Genomic DNA, 22,868 nt, shown 5'->3' with positions numbered 1-22,868 from the left:
TTAAACAATCTAGATTTTTACCTCTATTTCTGTTGTTCCAGACTCCATTTCACATCATGCTCTTGACTCTTCTGAACATCACCCACACCAGTCTCCCTTCACAACATCCTACTTCCCAATAAAAAGCCTTTGCATACTAAATTCTCTCGGCCTAAACATTTATTTCTTTTTTCTTCTTTTGACTATTGTAATGCTATTTGTTCATCAAATCTCAACTCGAACTTCATTTTCTGATCTCCCGGGTAGGTGAATTTCACTTGTTATAGGCACTTTATCAACATCTTACTTCTGCAACATTGCATTGCATACTTGATAATATTGCATACAGATATTAACGTCTGTCTCCTCTACTTTATTGTTAGGACTTTGAGAGCAGAGAGAAATCTTATTTTGTTCACTGTATCCCCAGTGTTTAGCAAAGACCATTTGAGGTGCTTAATAACTTTTTTTCAAGTAAATGAAAATTATAGAAAAGAGATTCAGTAGTAAGACATGAAACTTCACCTCTTTATTTCACTTAATTTCTATATGCACAGACAATCATCCCCATTATAATCCTATTATTTCTAGGATTATTCCAAGCTCCCGAGCTCTTAAATTCTTTCCTGGGCATGTGGCAAATTCAGCCAGGACAGCTAATTCAATTCTTACATTCCACTTCACATTCTACTGATTGTCTTCCTCAGCTCTAAGTCCTTTCGCATTTGGGAATCATGGTCTAAAGGGACATTAATAGATGAAATAAATCAGTGAACAAGTACAATGTCCATTTTGTTCTATACTAGCCCACCCCCTCCCTTCTTCTCAACTAACAAATAAAAGTGACCTTTCTGAGATTCAGGGCCTGAGAAATGCTGGAGGTAGACGACAGGCATGAACAGAAATGGGAAATTCTTAATACCACTAGCTGCGAGATGACCTAATTTGTGATCAGAAAAGCTCAAATCTTTATTGGCTTAAAAAGGTGATGCTTACTTACAAAATAGAGAGAAAAGAATGTGTTATCCATTGCATTTTTTTTCTCTTCCTCTAAGCATAATAAAGAATTAGCTTCCTAAGTCTAACAATAATGACTCAGGCAAAAAAAAAGTTCCTGTTTCATGTCTTCTTACAAATAATGCTACAATAAACTATGAGGACTTGAAACTGATCGAAAATGCTTGAATAGGTTGAGTAAAAACTGAGCCTATCTAGGGTTATCTTAACACACTCGGTTTTAGCATCATGAGATATATTTGTGCAGGCTCACTAATTCCTCCTAGTTCAACATCTTTGAAATAACCCCAGGAATTAAGTGGCATGGAGCACAATTCTGAAGACATGGATTAATGGTAGAATTTTTGCAAAAGAGAAAAGGGAATTTAAGCTGTGGAAAATGCACTGTCCTAAAGTTTTCTAGGCACTGGGTTGCTTTATTAATTTTCTTATTCTTACAAGTCCTACAATAAAAATATAAACAGACTTCAATGTATGTGGGACAGGAATAGCTACAAGTTGGATGAGAACCGGGAAATTTAACATTGAGACAGCACAATTCATCTCAGCCGAGCCACCTGGCATAAACTAAAACTATATATCTTATGAAATTGTAGCAGCTTGATGTGAATTATTCCACCAAGAGTATTTAGAAAAAGACCTCATATTAAAAAAACGCAAAGAAAACTACCTGCTGCCTCCTCTCCCCTGCCCCCAAAATATTTGAAGACCAAGAAGGAAGAATTCTCCATGATCACTGACTTTCAAATATTCCAGTTAATAATCCAGGTAGGTCTAGACCTTTCCAGCAGATATTTTTAAGTTTTAATTCAATGTGTTTTCCACGTTCTTTACCAAAATCAAAAATCCAACCAGAAATCATTTGCTTTTAAAATTCCTTTTCTCGAACTATCAGAATCAACAGTTTCTGTTCCATATACAAGGAACTATAAGAAAAGTTGTGCTTCCTATAACACATAGACACTTCATTTTAGCAATAAATGCTGGATGATTTATATTTGATTTTTCTCTCCTTTCTTACTGCATATAGAAATAAGAGTTATAAAATTATATTTCCTGAGTATTTACATATCTCTTGAGGATATGATTATTGCTGTTTCCACATCATAATTTTTTTACTTCTTTATTTAACAGATTTTCTACTTCCACTAATGAAATATGTTACAATTAACATGAGGCAGTATATGTGAAACCTTGCATGTGTTCAAATTGCGGTGCTGCCACTGCACTAGCTGGCTAATCTCAGGAAAAGGAAGTAACCTCCTTAAGCCTCAGTTTCCTCATCTGTAAATTAGAAGTCATTATGACAAGCAAGAGAAATGATTCATGCTAAGCTCTCATACTCAGAGCATACTTAATAAACGTCAGCTTAAAACATAAACCCTGAAACATGTATTCTGAGGCCTTACTGCTTACTTGAGATCTAAGAGAGAAAAAGAAAGTTCCATTGAGAACCTGGGCAGCCAGGAAAACACACCCATTAGCTAAATATTTGCTAATTAAAATGTGTCCCACGACCTAGCAGTTTTGGCATCACCCAGGAGTTGTTTAGAAATGCAAACTCTCAGGCTCCACCCCAGAACCACTGAACCATAATTTTCAGTTTAACAAGACCCCCAGGTGATACATATTACCATCAAAATTTGAGAAGCACTGAGCTAAGTGATGTGCTCCTGTATACAGGTCTCACAGCTTATTGGACAAAAATTCAGGTCTCAGAAAAATGACCAGTGTATGTGTTATAGATCATTGGGGTCACTTGCCAACAATTAAAATCATAAATAGCATACCTGTATATTATTCTACACATACACATGCAACCCATCGAGTTGCTGTGTTTGTTGCCCAAGTATTTATGAGACATCTCTTTATAACTTGGAATAATATTTATAAGTAAGGACCATTGTGAAGCCAGCTAGTCTCAAAATTTTTTATACTAACAATGTGACTAAAGTAAAAAACAAACAATAAGCCCAAGATCTGAACCTTAAATCTTAAAAACCAAGTAGGGCCCTACGGCTTAGGCCCAGACTCCACAGAGCACAAAGCCAGTTCCCCAGTAGAGGTATTAATCCAGCAAGTGAGTGAAGAGAGTATGGATAGGAGCCGCTGCCATTTAGAAGCATGATCTAGACAAAGATTCTAATATATAATGCGGATAGAATATTCTCTTAATAAGCCATGGCACATAGCCCTTTCAACAGTAGATATTTTATAAGCTTAACATTCCTGAGTTGGACAGGGCTCCATTCTTACCACCAACTCCAGAAATAATTTTTCAAATTCATGTGAATTCATATGTATTTGTTATAGCTAAACAGTTCTGAATTGGGGGCCAGCTTTTGCATAAAAAGAAATGTGCCTGAATTGTTCTCTATTAGAACCACCTCTAAACTAAAAAAGAGAATTCCTTTCTGACCCTTCCTTATGCTGAACTTCTATATCATTTTGTTTCCTTCATTTAATTTTTGGTCCATGCTAATTTTATACAATCTTCAAATATACACCTGAGAACACAGGCCACATACAATATTGAAGGCATCCAGTGGGGAATCCAGTGCAGCTGATTTGATGGTTTCTACTTTTTGTTGGAGATGGTAGGTGTTATAGCTTTATTCTCCAATGGGCACTGTGATGTCCACTTACCTTTATTATGCAGTTAGTCTTCCTGAGTTACTATTTTCCCACAATTGCCAAAATCAACTTGTAAGATGCTTTAAATTGCATACATCTTATTTGCCCCAATTCTGATTTCAAAATGCCATTTTATATGATCTTTATTGAGAAGAAAATAAGCTCATTTCTAAAACAATTACCTAACAACACAGCAGATAAGAAGTTGCATTTTCTGCCTAAGATGAGTGTTTTTCATCTCCCTTAAATTGAGCCTCATATGAATGATATCTAGATTATCTTTTGCTTTATTATAAATCTGAAATTCTATTACTTGTTTCAAAGCCTTATACTACTAAAGAGGACTACCCTTCTGATCACCTAAAGAGTCCCATTTTGAGTGTTCTAGAACAGTGCTAGACAGTGTGATTTAATTGTTATTACAGATTTGCATAAAGCTTTCTTCTAAAGGGTTTTAGGACACTTAAGCAATGTCACGAGATGGGCGGAGAAATTCTTTTGAGAAAATGTAATAGGGCATGGAAAACAATAAAATCTACAAAATACATTAATTCAAGAATCTTAATAATAAAGAGAAATTATAATTCAGAGTGAAGAATTAGAGGCTGAGTACTCTCTATTATTTAAAAATAAAACATGATTAAATAGGCACAGCATAACACCTCAGAATCAGAGGTCAGTACCCTGTGTTATGTCTTCTGGAAAACTACTTTCAATTCAGAAAAACAAAAATTCAACATATTCTTATGCCATCTATGGAACTTACTGAAGATGTGGAACAGTAACTAATTGTAACAATAATTTCATATGAGCTCACTAGAGAACATTGTCTGTGGTAAACAAGACAGTTTAGGCTTCCATAAACTATCCTTTATTAAAGGATCTCCCATGAATTGATATTACTATGTCAAGGTTGCTTGGAAAAAGAAAAAAAAGCCTTTCTGATGCCCTTTTATTTTGCATTTTAAAATTCTTTTTATTGAACATATTGGGGTGACATTGGATAATAAAATTATATAGGTTTCAAGTGTACAATTCAATAATATATCATATGTATATTGCATTGTGTGTTCACCACCCAAAGTTAAATTTCCTTCCATCACCATATATTTGACCCTCTCTACCCTTATTTACCTTCTTCCCTTCTCCTCTGCCCTCTGGTAACCACTAAACTGTTGTCAGTGTCCATGACTGTTTGTTTTCTTGTTTGTTGCTTTCAGTTTTATATCCACATATGAATGAAATCATATGGTTCTCACTTTTTTTTCTGTCTGACTTATTTCACTTAGCATGATAACCACAAGATCTATCAATGTTGTCACAAATGGCAGTATTTCATCTTTTCTTATGGCTGAGTAATATTCCATTGTATATATGTACCACATCTTCTTTAGCCAATCATTTATCAAAGGGCATTTTGGTTGTTTCAATGTCTTGGTTGTTTCAATGTCTTGCTGCAGTGAACATCAGAATGTATATACCTTTACAGATAAATGCTTTCAGATTTTTTAAGTAGATACTCAGAAGAGGGATTACAAGGTCATATGGTAATTCTATTTTTAATTTTTTGAGGAACTTCCATATTGTTTTCCATAGTGCCTGTACCAATTTACATACCTACCAAAAGTGTATGAGGATTCCTTTTTCCCTAAAACCTCTCCAACACTTGTTACTGTTGATGGCAGAACAGGTCAGAGGTATCACCCTGCCTGACTTCAAATTATACTACAAAGCTACAATAATCAAAACAGCCTGGTATTGGCAGAAAAACAGACACACAGACCAGTGAGACAGAACTGAGAGCCAAGAAATAAATCCCCATAGATATGAGCAAATAATTTTTGACAAGGGAGCCAAAAACATACAATAGAGAAAAAAAAGCCTCTTCAATAAATGGTGCTGGGAAAATTGGAAAGTCAACTGCAAAAGAATGAAACTAGACTGCTATCTATCACCATACACCAAAAATTAACTCAAAATGGATCAATGACCTAAATATAAGACCTGAAACAATAAACTGCATAGATGAAAAAATAAGTACTAAACCTCATGGATGTTGGATTCGAGAGGAATTTATGTTTTTGACCTCAAAGGCAAGGGCCATAAAAGCAAAATTAAGTGAATGGAACTATAATAAACTAAAAAATTTCTGCACAGCAAAGGAAACCATCAACAAAATATAGAGGCAATCAACTGAATAGGAGAATATATTTGCAAACAATGCCTCTGATAAGGATCTAATATCCAATATATACAAAGAACACATACAACTCAACAGGAAAAAGACAATTCAATTTAAAAATGCTCAGAGGACCTGAACAGATACTTCTTCTAAGAAGACATACAAATGGTCAACAGCCATATGAAAAGATATTCAACTTCATTAACTATTAGGGAAATGCTAATCAACACCACAATGAGATACCACTTCACACCTGTTAGAATAGCTATCCTCTGATGCCCTTTTAAAAGACCTAGTGAAACCAAGGGAAAAGTGATGTTTTCAGCTTTCTCTCAGCTCTGCCACCTTGTACTCCTTGCTAAAGGTGAAAAACACCCAGAGTCAGGTTTTTGTAGAGTAATTTGACAAAAGCTGACTCAACAATTTCAACCTTAGCAATTTACCCTATAAATAAAGCAGTATACAAGTGCACCAAGACTTTAAAAAAAAAAGCGCACCATGATTATGTATTAATGACATCCTGAAATATCGTATTTCATAAGAAAAATAAATTGAAAACAACTAATATACCCTTTGAGAGAGAAGAAATAATATTATAATAAACTATACATCAGAATAATATTCAGTAATTTTTAAGTTAGTTGATATGAAAATATCTCCAAGGTAAAAGTCCAGAAAAATGAATATCATTTATCATATGTAAAACCCTACATATGTGTATGTGAGTGGATGCATTAAAAATCATCTGAAATGGCACAGGAAATAAAAGTCTGAGGGAGGAAGAATAAGAAAAATTTTTATATTTTATTTTATATCTTTTTGGAGAGTTTGAGTATTTACTGTATGCATGCATTAAGTTTAGTTAAAACATTTTTAAAATGCTGTACTAGGATAAGAAAAGAAAAATCTCAGCATTAAGCAATTTATACTCCTCAGGACTTTGGAGTAAAGAATACAGCAGCTAAAATCATTGTGACATTATCATCATGTGATTCTGCCCTGCCAGGCACCCCAGTCCTGCTGCAAGCTGACTAATTAACAGTAGATATATTTTTCAAAAGATCATTAAAATGTATCATGTGGTGTCTCATATAGTCATTAATGTGAAGGCTATATTGTTAATTATTCTTGCTTATTAATATAGTGCCAGTTCAGTATTTTTCCAGCGATTTGACATTTATCAGTTTTATAATGTATAAAAAGATAGCAGTATACCAAATGCTTTGTTGAAGAATTTACTAAAATAGAGTTCCAGTCAAGATGGCAGAATAGGTAAATGCTGTGTGTACCTCCTCTCACAACCACATTAAAATTACAACTAAACTGCAGAACAGCCAAAATTAGGAGTCACCTTAAGTCTAGCTGAACAGAAGTTCTACAACTGGGGACACCCAGAAGAGGCCACCTTGCAACAGGTAGGAGGAGCGAAGACACCTAACAGGCTGGTCCCACGCTCATATGTGGTGGTTGAAAATCAGGAGAGATATCTCGGCTATAGAGATCCCTCCAGAGAAACAAGGAGTCCCAGACCCACTATAGACTTCCCAACCCAGGGTTCCGGTCACAGAAAGAGGAGTCTCCATAATTTCTGGCTGCGAAAACCTGCAGAGATTGTAGCTGAGTGAAATGGAGGGCTACTAGAGTCACAGATGTTCCCCTTAAGGGGCTCACTCATGGACTTACTTGCTGGAACAGCAGCTTGAAAGCGTCAGGGACACACAGAGAGGAACTGAGTTATCTGGCTTTAGGGCAAGAGCTGGAGAGGCAGCTTTCTCCCAGACAGATGTACAGGCTGAGTCACTGTTCCTTTGCTGAGCCCTCCTCAGCCTGGCATGCAGGCAGGCACCAGAGCCCTGCTAAAGTGAATCCTGTTCTGTAGGGTCAGTAACTGCACAATAGCTCCTCCATTATAGTCACAGGCCAGTCCTCACAACCCATCAGCCTAAGGGTCAATCTTTTCCATTGATGTGCAAACAGCCACCAAGGCTCACCTACAACAGGAAAGCACAGACAACCCATGCAAGAGGCACACCTTGAGCACCCAGCTCAGGTGACCAGGGAGACTGTGCCACTGGACCTCATAGGAGACCTACTACATAAGGCCATTCTACTAAGACCGAGAAACATAGCAGCCCTATCTAATACATAGAAACAAACACCAGGAGACAGCCAAAATGGGGAGACAAAGAAACACATCCCAAGTGAAAGAACAGAACAAAGCTCCAGAAAAAGAACTAAATAAATGGAGACAAAGAATCTAACAGATGTAGAATTCAAAACACTGTTTATAAGGATGCACAATGAATTTAGGAGAAGAGTAGCTGAACTCAGTGAGAATTTTAACAAAGAGGTAGGAAACAAAAATGGAGATTTAAAAAAAAAACATAAAAAAGAAACAGAAATGAAGAATACAATAACTGAAATGAAGAATACCTTAGGAGGAATCAAAAGTAGATTAGATGAAGCAGAAGATGAAATCAGCATCTTAGAAGATAAGATAGCAGAAAACACCTAATCAGAACAGCAACAAGAAAAAAGAATCCAAAAAAATGAGATTAGTTTAAGGGGCCTCTGGGATGGCATCAAGTGTAGTAGTATTCATATTATAGGGATAGCAGATTAAAAAGGGAGAAAGCTAGGAGTTGAAAACCTATTTCAAGAAATAATGACAGAAAACTTCCTTAACCTGGCAAAGGTATAGATATACAAACCCAGGAAGCTCAGAAAGTGCCAAACAAGATGAACCCAAAGAGGCCCATACCAAGACACATTGTAATTAAAATACCAAAGTTAAAGACAAAGAGAGAATCTTAAAAGTGGCAAGAGAAAAGCAATTAATTACCTACAAAGGAGCTCCCATAAGACTGTCGTCTGATTTCCCAACAGAAACTTTACAGGCCAGAAGAGATTGGCAGGAAATAGTTAAAGTGATGAAAAGCAAGGACCTACAAAGATTACTCTACCCAGCAAAGCTATCACTTAGAATTGAAGGACAGATAAAAGAGCTTTCCAGACAAGAAAAAGCTAAAGGAGTTCATCACCACCAAGCCAGTATTACAGGAAATGTTGGAGGGATGGACTTCTTTAAGAAGAAGAAAAAAAGAAAAAAGATTTTAAAAAAATGAATAAAAAGGTATTAACTACCTAGCTATCAAAAATTGCTTAAAATATAAATGGACTGAATGCTCCATTCAAAAGATGGGGTGGCTGAATGGATAAGAAAACAAGATTCTTATATATGCTGCCCACAAGAAACTCACTTCAGATTTAAAGATACACACAGACTAAAAGTAAAGAGATGGAAAAACCACTTCTGGGTTTTTATCCAAAGTAACCCAAAACACTACTTCAAAAGGACGTGAGAATCCATGTTTACTGCAGCATTATTTACAATAATCAATATATGGAAGCTACCCAAGTGTTCATCAATGGATGAATGGATAAAGAGGTGGTACAATGGAATATTACTCATCTGTAAAAAAGAATGAGATCTTGCCATCTGCAACACAGATGGACCTAGAGGGTATTGTGCTGAGTGGAGTAAGTCAGATAGAGAAAGATAAATGCCATATGATTTGCCTTACACATGGAATCTATGTAAGAACAAAATAAACAAACAAAACAGAAACAAACATAGATACAGAAATATTTTGATGGTTGTCAGATGGGAGTGGGGCTAAAGGGTGGCTGAAATAGGGGAAGGGTTTAAGAAGTAGAAATTGGTAGTTACAAAATAGTTATAGGGATAGAAAGTATTGCATAAGGAATATAATCAATAATACTTTAATAAAATAAGTATGTATGGTGTCAGACGGGTGCTAGATTTATTAGAGTGATCACTTTGTTAGTTATATAAATGTCTAGTGATCACTTTGTTAGTTATATAAATGTCTAAGTATTATGTTGTATACCTGAAGCTAATATAATATTGCATGCCAACTGTAATTTTAAAAAAAGAATTTATTTAAAAATTTCAGCACAAAATTAATGGTAGTGATTAGGAAACCAACAGGATAATGCTTATGAAATCTTTAATAAAATTTAGCTGTCTTTAGTGAAAATATTCCCTATCATAAACTCAATTATCGTAACTATGTAATCCACAAGTAGACTATTTTCTTGCCCATTTTTCACACAGACCTATAGAAACAGAAAAGTGCCCTAATTCTATTATTTACCCAATAATATTTTAAATACTAAATTAGGATTATTTTGTCAAGAAAAGACTGAATCCAGACCAAGGTCATACACATGATTTACAGCAGCACCATTAGCTCTCAGCTCATTCAATTGTTTGCTATGAGGTAATATTTTTAATAACTATAGACTTTCAGGAAACTTCCTAAAAATATTGTACCTGACATGTAAAACAACATGCTTTCCTTTTGATTTCTATTTCTACCTTTTTTATTATTGCATAGATCTCCTCAATCTGCACTGGCATTCTGGTCATGTAGCCTCATGCGTCTCCATAAGGCCAACTAATTTATGATTGTGTTCATGCATGAGAACCTCCAGCACATACTATTTCCCATGCTTCAAGCATTATCGTAGAGACAGCTAAGTTTATTGGTTATGTTGCTCTAAATTTTCTTTTTAAATGTTTCCTATATAAATTATATAATGTTTTTCCTCACTTTAAGAACAAAGAGATTCTTAGTAAATTATATCTCACTGATTTTTGTTCCTCATCATTATATTCACATATTCAAAAGTCCCTGAATCAGTTTAATTATATTGTCACACCTTTAAAAAAAAAAAATCCCCAAATTACTTAAGTGGCAGTCATTTAATCCCTGTCCCTACTTTACTTGCATTTTAAGTGACAGGGCTAGAATCATCCATATTTGCACACTAATGTGAAAACAAAAGAATCAAACCTCCCAAACTCCACATTCTGCCAAAAGCAAGGGTAATGTTCTTTGCAAAAGTGTGCATATAAAATAAATCTACTCTTATTTCCTATTATTTAAAATTAATGGACATGGCCTATAAACATGAAAAAGTGCTCATCTTCACTAGTCATCAGGGAAATTTAAATTTAAACTACAGTACAAATCATGTATCAACATCATTTATCATAACACTTAATATTTAAACGACCAAAAATGCTAAATGTAGGTGAGGTTGTGGAGCACCTGGAATGTTCATATGTTTTTAGTGGGAGCGTAAACTGGTATAACTACTTTAGAAAATTGTTTGGCAAAACAATTTTGCCAAAGGGAAAAACAGTTTTACCATAGAATAAAACAGTTTTACCCTATGACCAAACAATTCTAAAGTATATACCCATCAGGCATGCAAAACACCAAAAAAAAAAAAATGCAGAATATTTACAGAAGGACTATTTATACATCCAAAAACTAGAAAGCACCCTACTACCCTTTGACAGCAGATTGCATTGTGATACATTAACACAAATAGAAGGTACACAGCAGTAAGTATGAATGATTAACATCTACATGCAAGAATAAATTTCACAAACATGATTTTGAATGAAAGAAGCCAGACACAAAGGAATAGATAATGCATGATAAATGGTTCTTAGTGTCAACCTTGATCAAGACCTACCCAAAATATTAAGGAACAAAATGGAGCAGAATCACATATTAGCACACAATGTAGAAAAAAAAATACATTATGTACTAATTGTTTGGTTTTAGACAAGTCATTTAACCTCACTGGCCTCATTATTCACCCGTAAAATAGGGATAATGAAATTTTGCTCCTCAAAAGCAAATGGCTATTCTGAAGATCTCTAAGATCCCTGTTTAGCTTTAAGATTCATGACCCAATTAGATAGTTTCACTACTTTATATTTTCATCAATAAAAACATGAATGGCTATTTTAATAAAAACAATAATAGCTAACGTTGCTTAAGTACTTTATATATATTACTCATTCAGTCCTCACATCAATCCTATAAAATAGCTAACATTGCTTCCTTCCTTGTATAGACAAGGAAACGGAGACTCTAAGAAGTAATGTGACCAAAGTTACACAGCTAATAGTGGAAGAGTCAGAATTCAAACTCAGAAAAATCTAACTGTATAATTCATATACTAACTACTCAATATGCAAAGACATTATCATAACTCCATTTTACCTAAGCTGACAGACCTTTTTAATTTTTTTATTAAGTTTATTGGGGTAACATTGGTTAATACAATTATATAATTTTCAGGTGTACATTAAAATTTGACATCTGTATATTCTATTGTGTGTTTACCACCCAAAGTCCAGTTTCCTATATTTTCCTTCAGCTACCATACATTTGATCCCCTTTACCCACTTCACCCTCCTCCTACCCTGCCCCCCCCAATATTTGACCTTCTTTATTCTGTCTACCTCTTCCCTCCTCCCTGACCACCTATCCTCTGGTATCCACTAGGCCATTGTCCATGTCCCTGAGTCTCTGTTTGCATGTAGATGTTGATCATTTGTTGCTTTTAGGTTTATATCCCACATATAAGTGATATCATGTGATTTTCAACTTTTTCTGTCTAACTTATTTCGCTTAGCATGATTATCTCGAGATCCATCCATGTTGTCGTAAATGGCAGTATTTCAACTTTTCTTATGGCTGAGTAATACCCCATTGTATATATGTACAACAGCTTCTTTAGCCCGATCATCTATCATAGGACACCGGTTGCTTCCATGTCTTGGCCACTGTGAATAGCGGTGCTATGAACATCAGTGTGCAAATATCTTTTCGGATATGGGTTTTCAAGTCTTTGTGGTAAATACCCAGTAGAGGGATTGCTGGATCATATAGTACATCAATTCTTAGTTTTTTAAGGAACCTCCATACTGTTTTCCATAGTGGCTGTACCAATTTACAGTCCCACCAGCAGTGTATGAGGGTTCCTATTTCTCCACATCCTCTCCAACATTTGTTATTACTTGTTCTGTTGATTATAGCTATTCTAACAGGTGTGAGATGGTATCTCATTGTGGTTTTGATTTGCATTTCCCTAATAGCTAGCGATGTTGAGCATCTTTTCAAATATTTGTTGGCCATTTGTATGTCTTCTAGGGAGAGTGTCTGCTCAGCTTCTCTGCCCATTTTTTGATAGGATCAGTTGGTTTTCTGTTATTGTTATTGAGTCGTATGAGTTCTTTGTATATTTTGGATATTAGGCCATTATCAGAGGCATTGCTTGCAAATATATTTTCCCATTCAGATGGTTGTCTTTTTACCTTGTTGATGGTTTCTTTTGCTGAGTAGAAGCTATTTAGTTTGATGTAGTCCCATTCATTTATTTTAGCTTTGACTTCTCTTGCCTTTGAGGTCAAATTCATAAAATCCTCTTTAAGTCCAAGGTCCTTGAGTTTAGTTCCTATATTTTCTTCTATGCTTTTTATTGTTTCAGTCTTATATTCAGGTCCTTCCTCCATTTTGAATTAATTTTGGTGTGTGGTGATAGACAACAGTCTAGTTTCATTCTTCTGCAGGTTGCTCTACAGTTTTCCCAGCACCATTTATTGAAGAGGCTTTCTTTTCTCTACTGTACGTTTTTGGCTTTTTTGTCGAAAATTATTTGCCCATATAAATATGGGTTTACTTCTGGATTCTCGATTCTGTTCCACTGGTCCATGTGTCTGTTTTGCTGCCAATACCATGCTGTTTTGATTACTGTTGCTTTATAGTATAATTTGAAGTCAGGCAGAGCGATGCCTCCAGCCTCATTCTTTTTTCTCAGGACAGCTTTGGCAATTCAGGGTCTTTTGTGCTTCCATATGAATCTGATGATTTTTTGTTCTATTTCTTTAAAAAAGGTCGATGGGATTTTGATGGAGATTGCATTAAATCTGTATAATGCATTATGTAATATGGTCACTTTAACTATGTTGATTCTTCCAATCCAAGAACACGAAATATCTTTCCATTTCTTTGTATCTTCTTCAATTTCTTTTAATAGGGTCTATAGTTTTCATTATATTGGTCCTTCACTTATTTCATTAAATTTATTCCTAGGTACTTTATTCTTTTTGTTGCAATTGCAAAAGGAATTATTTTTTCCACTTCTTTTTCTGACACTTCATTATTAGAGTATAGGAAAGCTATGGATTTTTGAACGTTGATTTTGTATCTAGAGACTTTACTGTATTTGCTTATTGTTTCTAGCAGCGTTCTTGTGGAGTCTTTAGGATTTTCTAGAGAATCAAGTCATCTGCAAATAGTGGCTGTTTGACTTCTTCATTTCCTATTTGGATGTCTTTTATACCTTTCTCTTGTCTGATTGCACTCGCTGGGACCTCCAATGTTATATTGAATAAGACTGGCAATAGTGGATGGCCACTATCTGATCTTGTTGGCTGAGGGCTTATCATAGATGGCCTTTATTATGTTAAGGTACTTTCCTTCTATACCAATTTTGTTAAGTATTTTGATCATAAATGGATGCTGTATCTTGTATAAGCAGTTGTTTTGGGATGGAAGGCTCTGTAATGTCAATTATGTCCAGTTGTCCTAATGTGTCATTAAAGGATATTATTTCCTTATTGATTTTTTGTTTGGATGATCTGTCCATATCTGATAATGGGGTATTTAGGTCCCTTACTATGATAGTGTTTTGATCTGTTTCTCCCTTTAGTTCTGTTAGTAATTGCTTTACATATTTAGGGGCTCCCTGATTGGGAGCATAGATATTATGTCTTCTTGGTGCACTTTATCATTATAAAGTGTCCCTCAGTATCTTCCTTTACCTTTTTTACTTTGAAGTCTATTTCATCTGATATTAGTACCACTACTCTCGCTTTTCTCTGAATGCCATTTGCTTGAAATAACTGAAATATCATTTTCCACCCATTCACTTTGAGTCTATATTTGTCTTTGGAGCTGAGATGTGTCTCCTGGAGGCAGCATATGGTTGGGTTTTGTTTTTTGATCCATTCTGCAACTCTGTGCCCTTTTATTGGTGAGTTCAGTCAATTTTACATTTAGGGTGATTATTGGAATATGAGGTCTTCTTATATCCATTTTATCTTTTGTTTTCTGGTAGCTCAGTGTTTCCATTGCTTCCTTGTCCTTGTGTTTCTGTTTTCTTTATTTTGGTTGGCTTTTGTGAGTTTTCCCTCTGGTTCTTCTTGTTTTATGTTATATACTTCAGTTCTGAACCTTTGGTGTGTGGTTACCATTACGAATATGAAAAGGATAGTTATATATATACAGTTGTCCATTTCCTTCTGCACGTGACTTATCTCCATTCCCCATTGCAAATTTGGATCTTTGAACCCTCCCTTTTCAGTCATTATTATCTCAATTCGTCCCTATGTATGCTGAACGTTCATAACTATCATGCTATAGCGATTCTCTTCTTATTATTTAAGCTTATAATGCCCTGTTCTTAGTAAGGGTTGTACTCCTCTGCTCTTATTTGCCTGATAGTCACTTTACTCCTAAATATGTTTTTTTTGTTGTTTTTTGTTGTTGTTGTTGTTGTTGTCATTTTGTTTTAGATGAGCTGGCTCCTTTCAGTATTTCCTGTAGTGCAGGCCTCGTAGTGGAGAATTCCCCCAATTTTTGTATGTCTGGAAAGGTCTTAATTTCTCCTTCATATCTAAAGGAGAGCTTAACTGGATACAGTATTCTAGGCTGGTAGTTCCTGTCACTTAATAGTTTAAATATTTGATTACATTCCTTTCTGGCTTGTAAGGTCTACGATGAGAATTCCGACAATAATCTAATGGGTTTTCCTTTATAAGTTACCATTTTCTTCTTCCTGGCTGCCCTGAGAATTCTGTCTTTGTCATTAGTTTTTTATCATTTTAATACAATGTGTCTTGGGGAAAGCCTTTTTGGGTTGAGGTAATTGGGTGTTCTGTTGACTTCTTGAATTCCAAGCTCCAGCTCATTCCTTAGATTTGGGAAATTCTCATCAACTATTTGTCTGAAAATGCTTTCTAGTCCCTGCTCCTTTTCCTCGCCTTCGATAATGCCCATTATTCTTATGTTTCCTCCCCTGATGATGTCAGCTAGTTCTTGCATTTCTCTTTCATTATTTTTCATTCTTCAGTTTCTCTCTTCTTCTTTCTAATTTATTTCTAAATTTCTGTCTTCGATATCACTGATTCTTTCCTCCATTTGGTTGACTCTATTTCCCAAGATTGCTATTTCATTTTTCAACTCTTGTGGTGTGTGTGTGTGTGTGTGTGAAAATAAATTCACTAAACACTTTTTTAAATTTCAGTGAGTTTCTGTAACTATTTCTTAAAACTTTAGTCAATTATTTTTTGATAATTGTTTTGTTTTTTTTTTAAACTGGGTTGATATTTTACATACTTTAACTCATTTGACCTCATCCTGATGCACAGTTAAAGTTACCCAAAATATTTATAGTTTACGTTTTCTAGAGCTATCTTTAATCTGTATCAGTCAGCTCTCTCTATTGGCTAATTGAGAGACTATGACTGGAATAGAGGATATGATGATGGTGGCTAAAAGAGGAGAAGATAGAGAGACAAAAACAAACCCTGCTTAATTGGCAACTTGACCTAGACTTAGCTAGGATTCCAAATGGCTTTGTATGGTAAACTTAGTTATCAGTCAATAAAAGTGAATCACGAATTAATTGTAGCAGATGATTTTAAAGAAGGAAGTAGGCTCTCAAGGCACAGAACTTTTAAATGGAACTTCTCTGGGACTTCTAATCATATATTCTTGAAGAAATCACATAAACCCTCATTAAGAAGATGGAGGCAATGCCTACCTTACAGAGTTGTAAAGATCACATGAACAATAAAGTATGTGCCTTCTAACCTGTGGAAGTGATATGACTTTATTATAATTGTGATTACTATTACCTTAATAATTTGGCATTGACATTCCCGCCTTTGAATTTTATCCTGTCTCTGTTTAACTCTACCATAGTAGCTCAATGGTAAGGGCCAGGAAAGGTTAAGCCCATCCTCCCAACACTTTGTTTATGTAGATTCAAATAAAGAAAAATGACAGACTTGGTTCTCTCTGACTTCTTTCCCAGAAAAACAACCTTCTTTCTATTCATCAGTATTTATATTTGGATAAAGAGCTGGAACTGAAGTTACAGAGGGAAAATACAAAGCAGACTGTAAAATAAGGCTGCTCAAATTTGCACAAACAACTCTCATGAAGCAAGCCTTAAAGTATTAAATAAAGAACACCAAAAAATGGCCACATGCACTTGCTTTGTTCCTTTCAATCTTGGCAAAATAATGTTCAGCAGTTAGGTTATGTGTTTTACCTTCCTAGGGCTTTAGAAGCAGTAAGTGATTAATCTCTTCAAATAGCTCTCGCTAAAGAATATCTTTTGTTAATTTAATGTTACTAAACAGGCTGTTGAGCAAAGGAGTTTCAATGACAGGATGAGTGCAGGGCATAAGAGGAAAGCTTATGTTTGTGTTTTAAAAAGTAAAAACCATAGAACTTAACTTATACTTAACTGAAATTAATTTCTCATAAGTTATAACAATGATAATACTGGGAAAATTAACATAGGAAAATAAGATTGTTTCCTTCCTCCCATATATAACAGTGAGACAGACACACAAACACACACACACACATACACACACACAAAGCTATTGTTTTTCTCACTTTGGGCATATATAAAAATCTGAACAATCTAAATAAATCAGTTGATGATTACTAAATTTATTTTAAATGTTATTTATATTTTATAAAATAAAAATTTGCAAAAAACTTTTAAGAAGCCCATTTCCCGAAATATTTTTAGTGACTGATTTTAAAATTGTACATGTGGACACATATTCCCAAATAAACTCTAACAATATTTACCATATAAACTAAATGCTTATTTCCCTTAGGAAAAAAAAAACTCTATGAGTATTTACTGAAAATATCTTGCTAGCTCTTGTAACATGATGAATTCATCAGAACTGGAAGTTTAAATACTTGAAATACAAATAAACATAGGCACAAATCCTCTATATTCCACAAAACCCGTATCACTGAATAACACCAGAAACACAAAGTCGCTCTATCATTTTTAACCACATAAAATGAAAGACTCCAATGAATTATTTGGGCATTTTATCAATGATGTTGTGGTGTCCTCACTGATTACTTACTTGAAGGTTTCACAATTTTATACATGAAGCAAACACAGTCAATTTCCAATCATTAACACCAAAGTCTGCCAGAAGCACTTTGCATTAATGAATCTTAAAATATTTTACCATTTCAGTAAGTCTAACTGCATGCTGTTTGGAAGATTTCAAGCATAGTCCAATTTAGTAGGCAGCTTACTATTGGTAACAGAGACAAATGGTAAAATCAGAACTGAAATTCAGTTCTGATTAATGCATCTATCATGATGATCTATTATTTCAATCAGCCTGTCTCTAATAAAATCGGCATCACTTCATGCAAATCTATCATATTCACAGGTAACAGAATAGAATTATTGGTAGAAATAAGTGTAAAAAAATTAAAACAAAAAGTATGATTCCTGCTATTGTCCTATTATGAATATAACGCCCCACAGAGGGCCCTTCTTCCTCCTACCTCCAACCATCTGCAAAGAAAACTACAGAACATCACCATGAGCTTTTACTTAATAAGACAAGTTCAAGGAAAAACTCAGATTTCTCCTCACCAAAGAAATTAGCTAGTGAAATGTATAAGAACAATTACATTCACTCCTTCCCGGTTCAGCCAAATCTACTTGACTAGGCTAATACACTTTCATGAAATGAATTGGCTTCAATGTAAACTCTAATAAAATTAAATACAAATGAGATCTTGAGGGAATTAAATCAATGAAGTACAAAACAACTTCCTAGTTTTTCACTGATACTTGTCACTCTCATCAAGAGTAGAACATTGAACATTGCACACTATGTAGGCAAGAATAAGGTACGGCAACGTCAATGGTACCACATAGCAGGGTAAACATAATAACCTTAGCAAAAGCAGCCATTCATTCTCTCCCTCTTTCCTCTCACTGCCCCTTCCCTTCCCTTCCCTTTCTCTCTGTCTTTGTATGTGTGTGAATGATTACATTGTACTTACAAAGCTTGTATATGCACTTATATACCTATATATTCTACAAACTTTATAACTCAGTTTTCTTATGTTATTATTCATTTGTAAAAAAAGAAAAAAAAATAGCTGAATTTTAAATGCTCCTTTTGATAAGAATTTAAGGGCAGTCTTTTAAAGTATAAATAACACAAATGCAATGCTTTATGTTATTGAATGAATGATATAGAACCCATTCAGGATATCTACAAATTCAAAGAGCATTTCCTGACATGAACTGCATAGCTGCTAAAAGGCAGGGCAGCTTCCTCACTCAGTGGTGTGAGCCTCTTTTTATGAATAAAAAGGCCATGGCCTTGTCCACACTGGATAATCCTATAACAATGTGAATTTCTGTGGTTTGGGCCAATGGAGTTAGTGTGTCATCTGTTAAGTCACTTGTATCATTGATTTCCTTGGTTTTCATAGCTGAGAGTGGACCATTCTTGACCTATTTGGAAGGTATTTATATCAAGAAGTGTAATGAGAGAAATGCCTTCCACTAAGTTTTTTACACATCTTTCTATTATTGTCATTGTACAGAATAGATTCTCCAAGAAAAAAAATTCTTGCTAGAATAAAGTAGAACATTTTTAAATTAAAAATAACTGGTCAACCAAAATAAAGAAGGTATTCTTCCTATTTCCATCACTTCTAGAAGCTTTTTAGCCTTCCCAGATTAAACCAGTGAAGGGTGGCTATTAACACAAGGCTTTATTGCCAAAGAAAGTATTCATCATAAAAGTTATGCTCACATTTGCATTCTTTACAGCACTTGCCATCCACGTATGCAAGAGCCGACTTAAGTGGGCAGTCAGGATTCGGGCAGATCAGAGTTTCACACTGGATGGTTCCATTCTGAGAAGAAAACAATATTTAAAGAATTTCCAAGTTATAGTTTGGTAGTCTTCAAGTATTTTTAAATGTTTCTTAAATTTCAATCTCTTCACATAAAAGGTTATAAATACCTCTATTCTCTTTGGTTATTATACAATAGAACTCATAATACAGAGGCCCACAGTAATACAAATTGGGTCATAACATGTCCAGCAACTAATGGTAACTGAGCCAGAGTTCTCAGTTTGTTTAGTAAGATGGATGAGGACATGAGTGGAGGGAAAAGGCACACAGTGAAGGAAAATAGCAGGCAATGGGTAAGTCTGGGGCACGCACGTCTCCCCAGATTACTCACAAAATTAGCACCAACAAACCAAGAGATTTACGGAATAGCTACTGCCATTCTGGAAACCCAGTCTTAGGACTCAGAATCTTCCCATGGATATTTAAGATGGGACAGGCTACCACCACAAGAGGTGCCAAGTTGCAGACAGAAAGGCAAGGAATTTGTTTTCTGACAGTCATCCAGAACTCCTAGATTGCTCGCTGCTTTTTTAGTCATTTTATCGACCTCACTATACCTCTCGTATTTTACTCAGTTGGACTGTTGACCTCCATTTAACAAATTGAGAAGGCTTTACTGTATTTATAAAATGCTATAATTTTGGTAGAAATGTAATGCATTCCTGAATAGAAAACCATATATGGGTGCACACACACACATGTGCACACATACTTAATTTCAGAACTACCTTTAACTTTTTTACATCTATGGTATTCTGCTTTGAATAAAGTTGATGAACTTGGGAAAAAAATTTTTAAAGACTAATTCACGTAGACTTCTAATTTCTTTCCAGTCGACCCATTTTAATAAATTCATGTGGAATTTAAAAGTTTAAAACCAGTCATGAATGTTTCTTCGAAATTGAACATATATTTTTTAAATCATAATGTACTAAATATCCTATTTTATTAGTGAGCAATTAGAGAAATCAGTATTCATTGAAACTATAATTTGTATTCCACTATCTTAGTAAACTTTTAAAGATTAACTTATTTATTTAAACTCCATTATATGTTTATATGAACCAATATGGTCACATTATTATATGCTGTCTTTAATTTAGCTTTATTAAAATACATTAATAAACACATGAGGTGAAAGCTCCTGGAAATGTTGAGGATAACAGAATAGAGTCCTTTGGGAATCACCTTACTAACTCAATTGAAATTGCTAACTTCATGTGTGTACCAATAAACTTAACTTTTATAGTATTCCTAAACCATAATCATCTTTATAGGCTAGAAAGTGTCTTTAATAATGCAACACACAGTTCTTTAGATTTGACCAGGTTTGCTAGAACTTTAAGGTTGTGTCTTGAGGAAATGGGTCTTGAAATTTTCAGGATTACATTATTTTAATAAATTTTTAAAGAATCAGGGTATCTGAGTTTCCTTAGTCTGAACTCCAGTGGAAACCATACCAGGCATGTGCAGTTCTTACAGCCGTCTGTCCAGGACTCAAATTCTCGGTAGGTGGTTCCCTTCATGGTGCAAGTCCTTTCACAATAGCACTGATCCAATCTATTCATCTTCTGTTCAGCTCGAGACAGCTGTGGCACAAAGGAAGGGATTCCTATTATTCATCATTCCAGCAATGCAGAAATGCAAAACACTCCAGTAGGCATCTGATTTTTTTTTTTTTTTTTTTTTTTTTTTTGTATAGCCGTCATGGTGGGTGGGCCCAAATTTTTTTTTTTTTTTTAGTGTATAGCAGTCATGATGGCTGTGCCCATCAATTATTTGTTATAAATATATTTAAGCCTTTAATTAAAAAGATTTTTTTCCTCTTTCTTTTTATAAATTTGCTCCCTGCCTTTGGGGGAAAAAAAAACATAATTTAGAAGATAGAAATGAAGGCTAAGTCAAAATAGATTCACCCACAAATAGAGAAGCACTTTCCATTTTTAAAAATGTTTAATTTCATGAATGTTTACTGAGGTGAAAACATAAATTTTAGAATTTGTATTGTGTCAGAAACAAATCATTCATGTACAACACACCTTTCAAGTTATCAGTAACAACTATGCAAAATGACGTCTGATGAAATTATAGGTAAATTTGATATATGATGCTTAAGACAGTAAATTATCCTATAACTGTAACAGTAGTAGAAAGCATTTGTGAGACCATTTCCTTGACATAATCCTAGTGTCCATATTTTTACAATATCCTCATGTCTCCTTCTTTATAAAGAAAAACACAAAGTAAATACTAAATTAAACAATAAAGCCTGTTGTAGTAAGCTGTGTAAAAACCAGGTAATCTGTGTCATTCCTGATTTACTGTCATCTGTTACACAGATGGTCAGGGTTTGAATATGTGTAAGCCCTTTCCTTAGGCAAGGATTTAGATTTAGATTTAGCCCTAGCAAAGAGTATGGTATAAGAATCAAAGGTGAACCCCTGTGGTTATATAAGAACCTCAAGAATTTTTGAGCTATTCACGCTTATTTCTAAGTAGCTTTTACCTTGGCTGATGTTTTTGCTAAAATGTCCTGCAGCTCCATAATTTTTTGCACGAGTCCATGGAAGTCATTGCAAGTTGGACAGGCTGAAATTACAAACACTACATTGGTCAAGTTGCATTTACAAGGGCTTCAACCTGGTTAAGTCTATGCTGACAACTCATATAGGTGAACTCCAATTTCAAACTGACATTCTGGACAAAATTAAGCAAGAAGCACACTTTTCATCACATAGTGCAGAAACTAATGGACTTACTGCGATTAAGATCTGGGCACTGAGCAATAAATCCTTGGGGCATGACAAGCAATTGCACATCTTGCATTATACCCTGTGTGAAAAATAAATTAAAAAAAGTACTTTCATTTACCTAAATTATGTTCAACAGTCAAATTCATGAAGGAAAACATTGCAGGATAGACTCACCCAAATCTATTAGTAAAATCTTTTTGAATGCATTGCTTTAACTTCAAACCAAAGGGAAAGAAATACATGAAGCAAAATAGATGATTACCCATGTACTCTCTTATTCATAATATTTTTTAAATCTTAAGATTAAATGTCAAGATATAATTAAGAGGCAATAGTCATGTTGTTTTGAAAAGTTATTTTTAGTTAGCCACTGAAGTAAGGCTTGAAAATGACCTTTAAAACTCAACCTGAAAA

The 22,868-nt window shown here is 34.6% G+C and overlaps 1 protein-coding gene across 4 annotated transcripts in view; it reads right to left on the bottom strand.

Annotated features, from left to right (window-relative positions):
• Positions 1 to 22,868, bottom strand: part of NELL2 (neural EGFL like 2) — a 300,528-nt gene that overhangs the window by 199,400 nt on the left and 78,260 nt on the right. For all 4 annotated transcript variants that reach the window (XM_006916875.1, XM_006916874.1, XM_015593155.1 and 1 more), the window contains 4 exons: positions 22,461 to 22,533; positions 22,208 to 22,290; positions 21,162 to 21,290; positions 19,596 to 19,698 (listed from right to left, as the gene is read on the bottom strand). In XM_006916875.1, coding sequence (XP_006916937.1) covers positions 19,596 to 19,698; positions 21,162 to 21,290; positions 22,208 to 22,290; positions 22,461 to 22,533 — 388 coding nt within the window. The remainder of the gene's footprint in view (positions 1 to 19,595; positions 19,699 to 21,161; positions 21,291 to 22,207; positions 22,291 to 22,460; positions 22,534 to 22,868) is intronic.

The sequence above is a fragment of the Pteropus alecto genome, unplaced genomic scaffold (assembly GCF_000325575.1).
Source record: "Pteropus alecto unplaced genomic scaffold, ASM32557v1 scaffold196, whole genome shotgun sequence".
NCBI classification, from domain to species: Eukaryota; Metazoa; Chordata; class Mammalia; order Chiroptera; family Pteropodidae; genus Pteropus; species Pteropus alecto.
The sequence above is the reverse complement of the archived record's forward strand: the minus strand, read 5'-3'. Positions and strand labels throughout refer to the sequence as shown.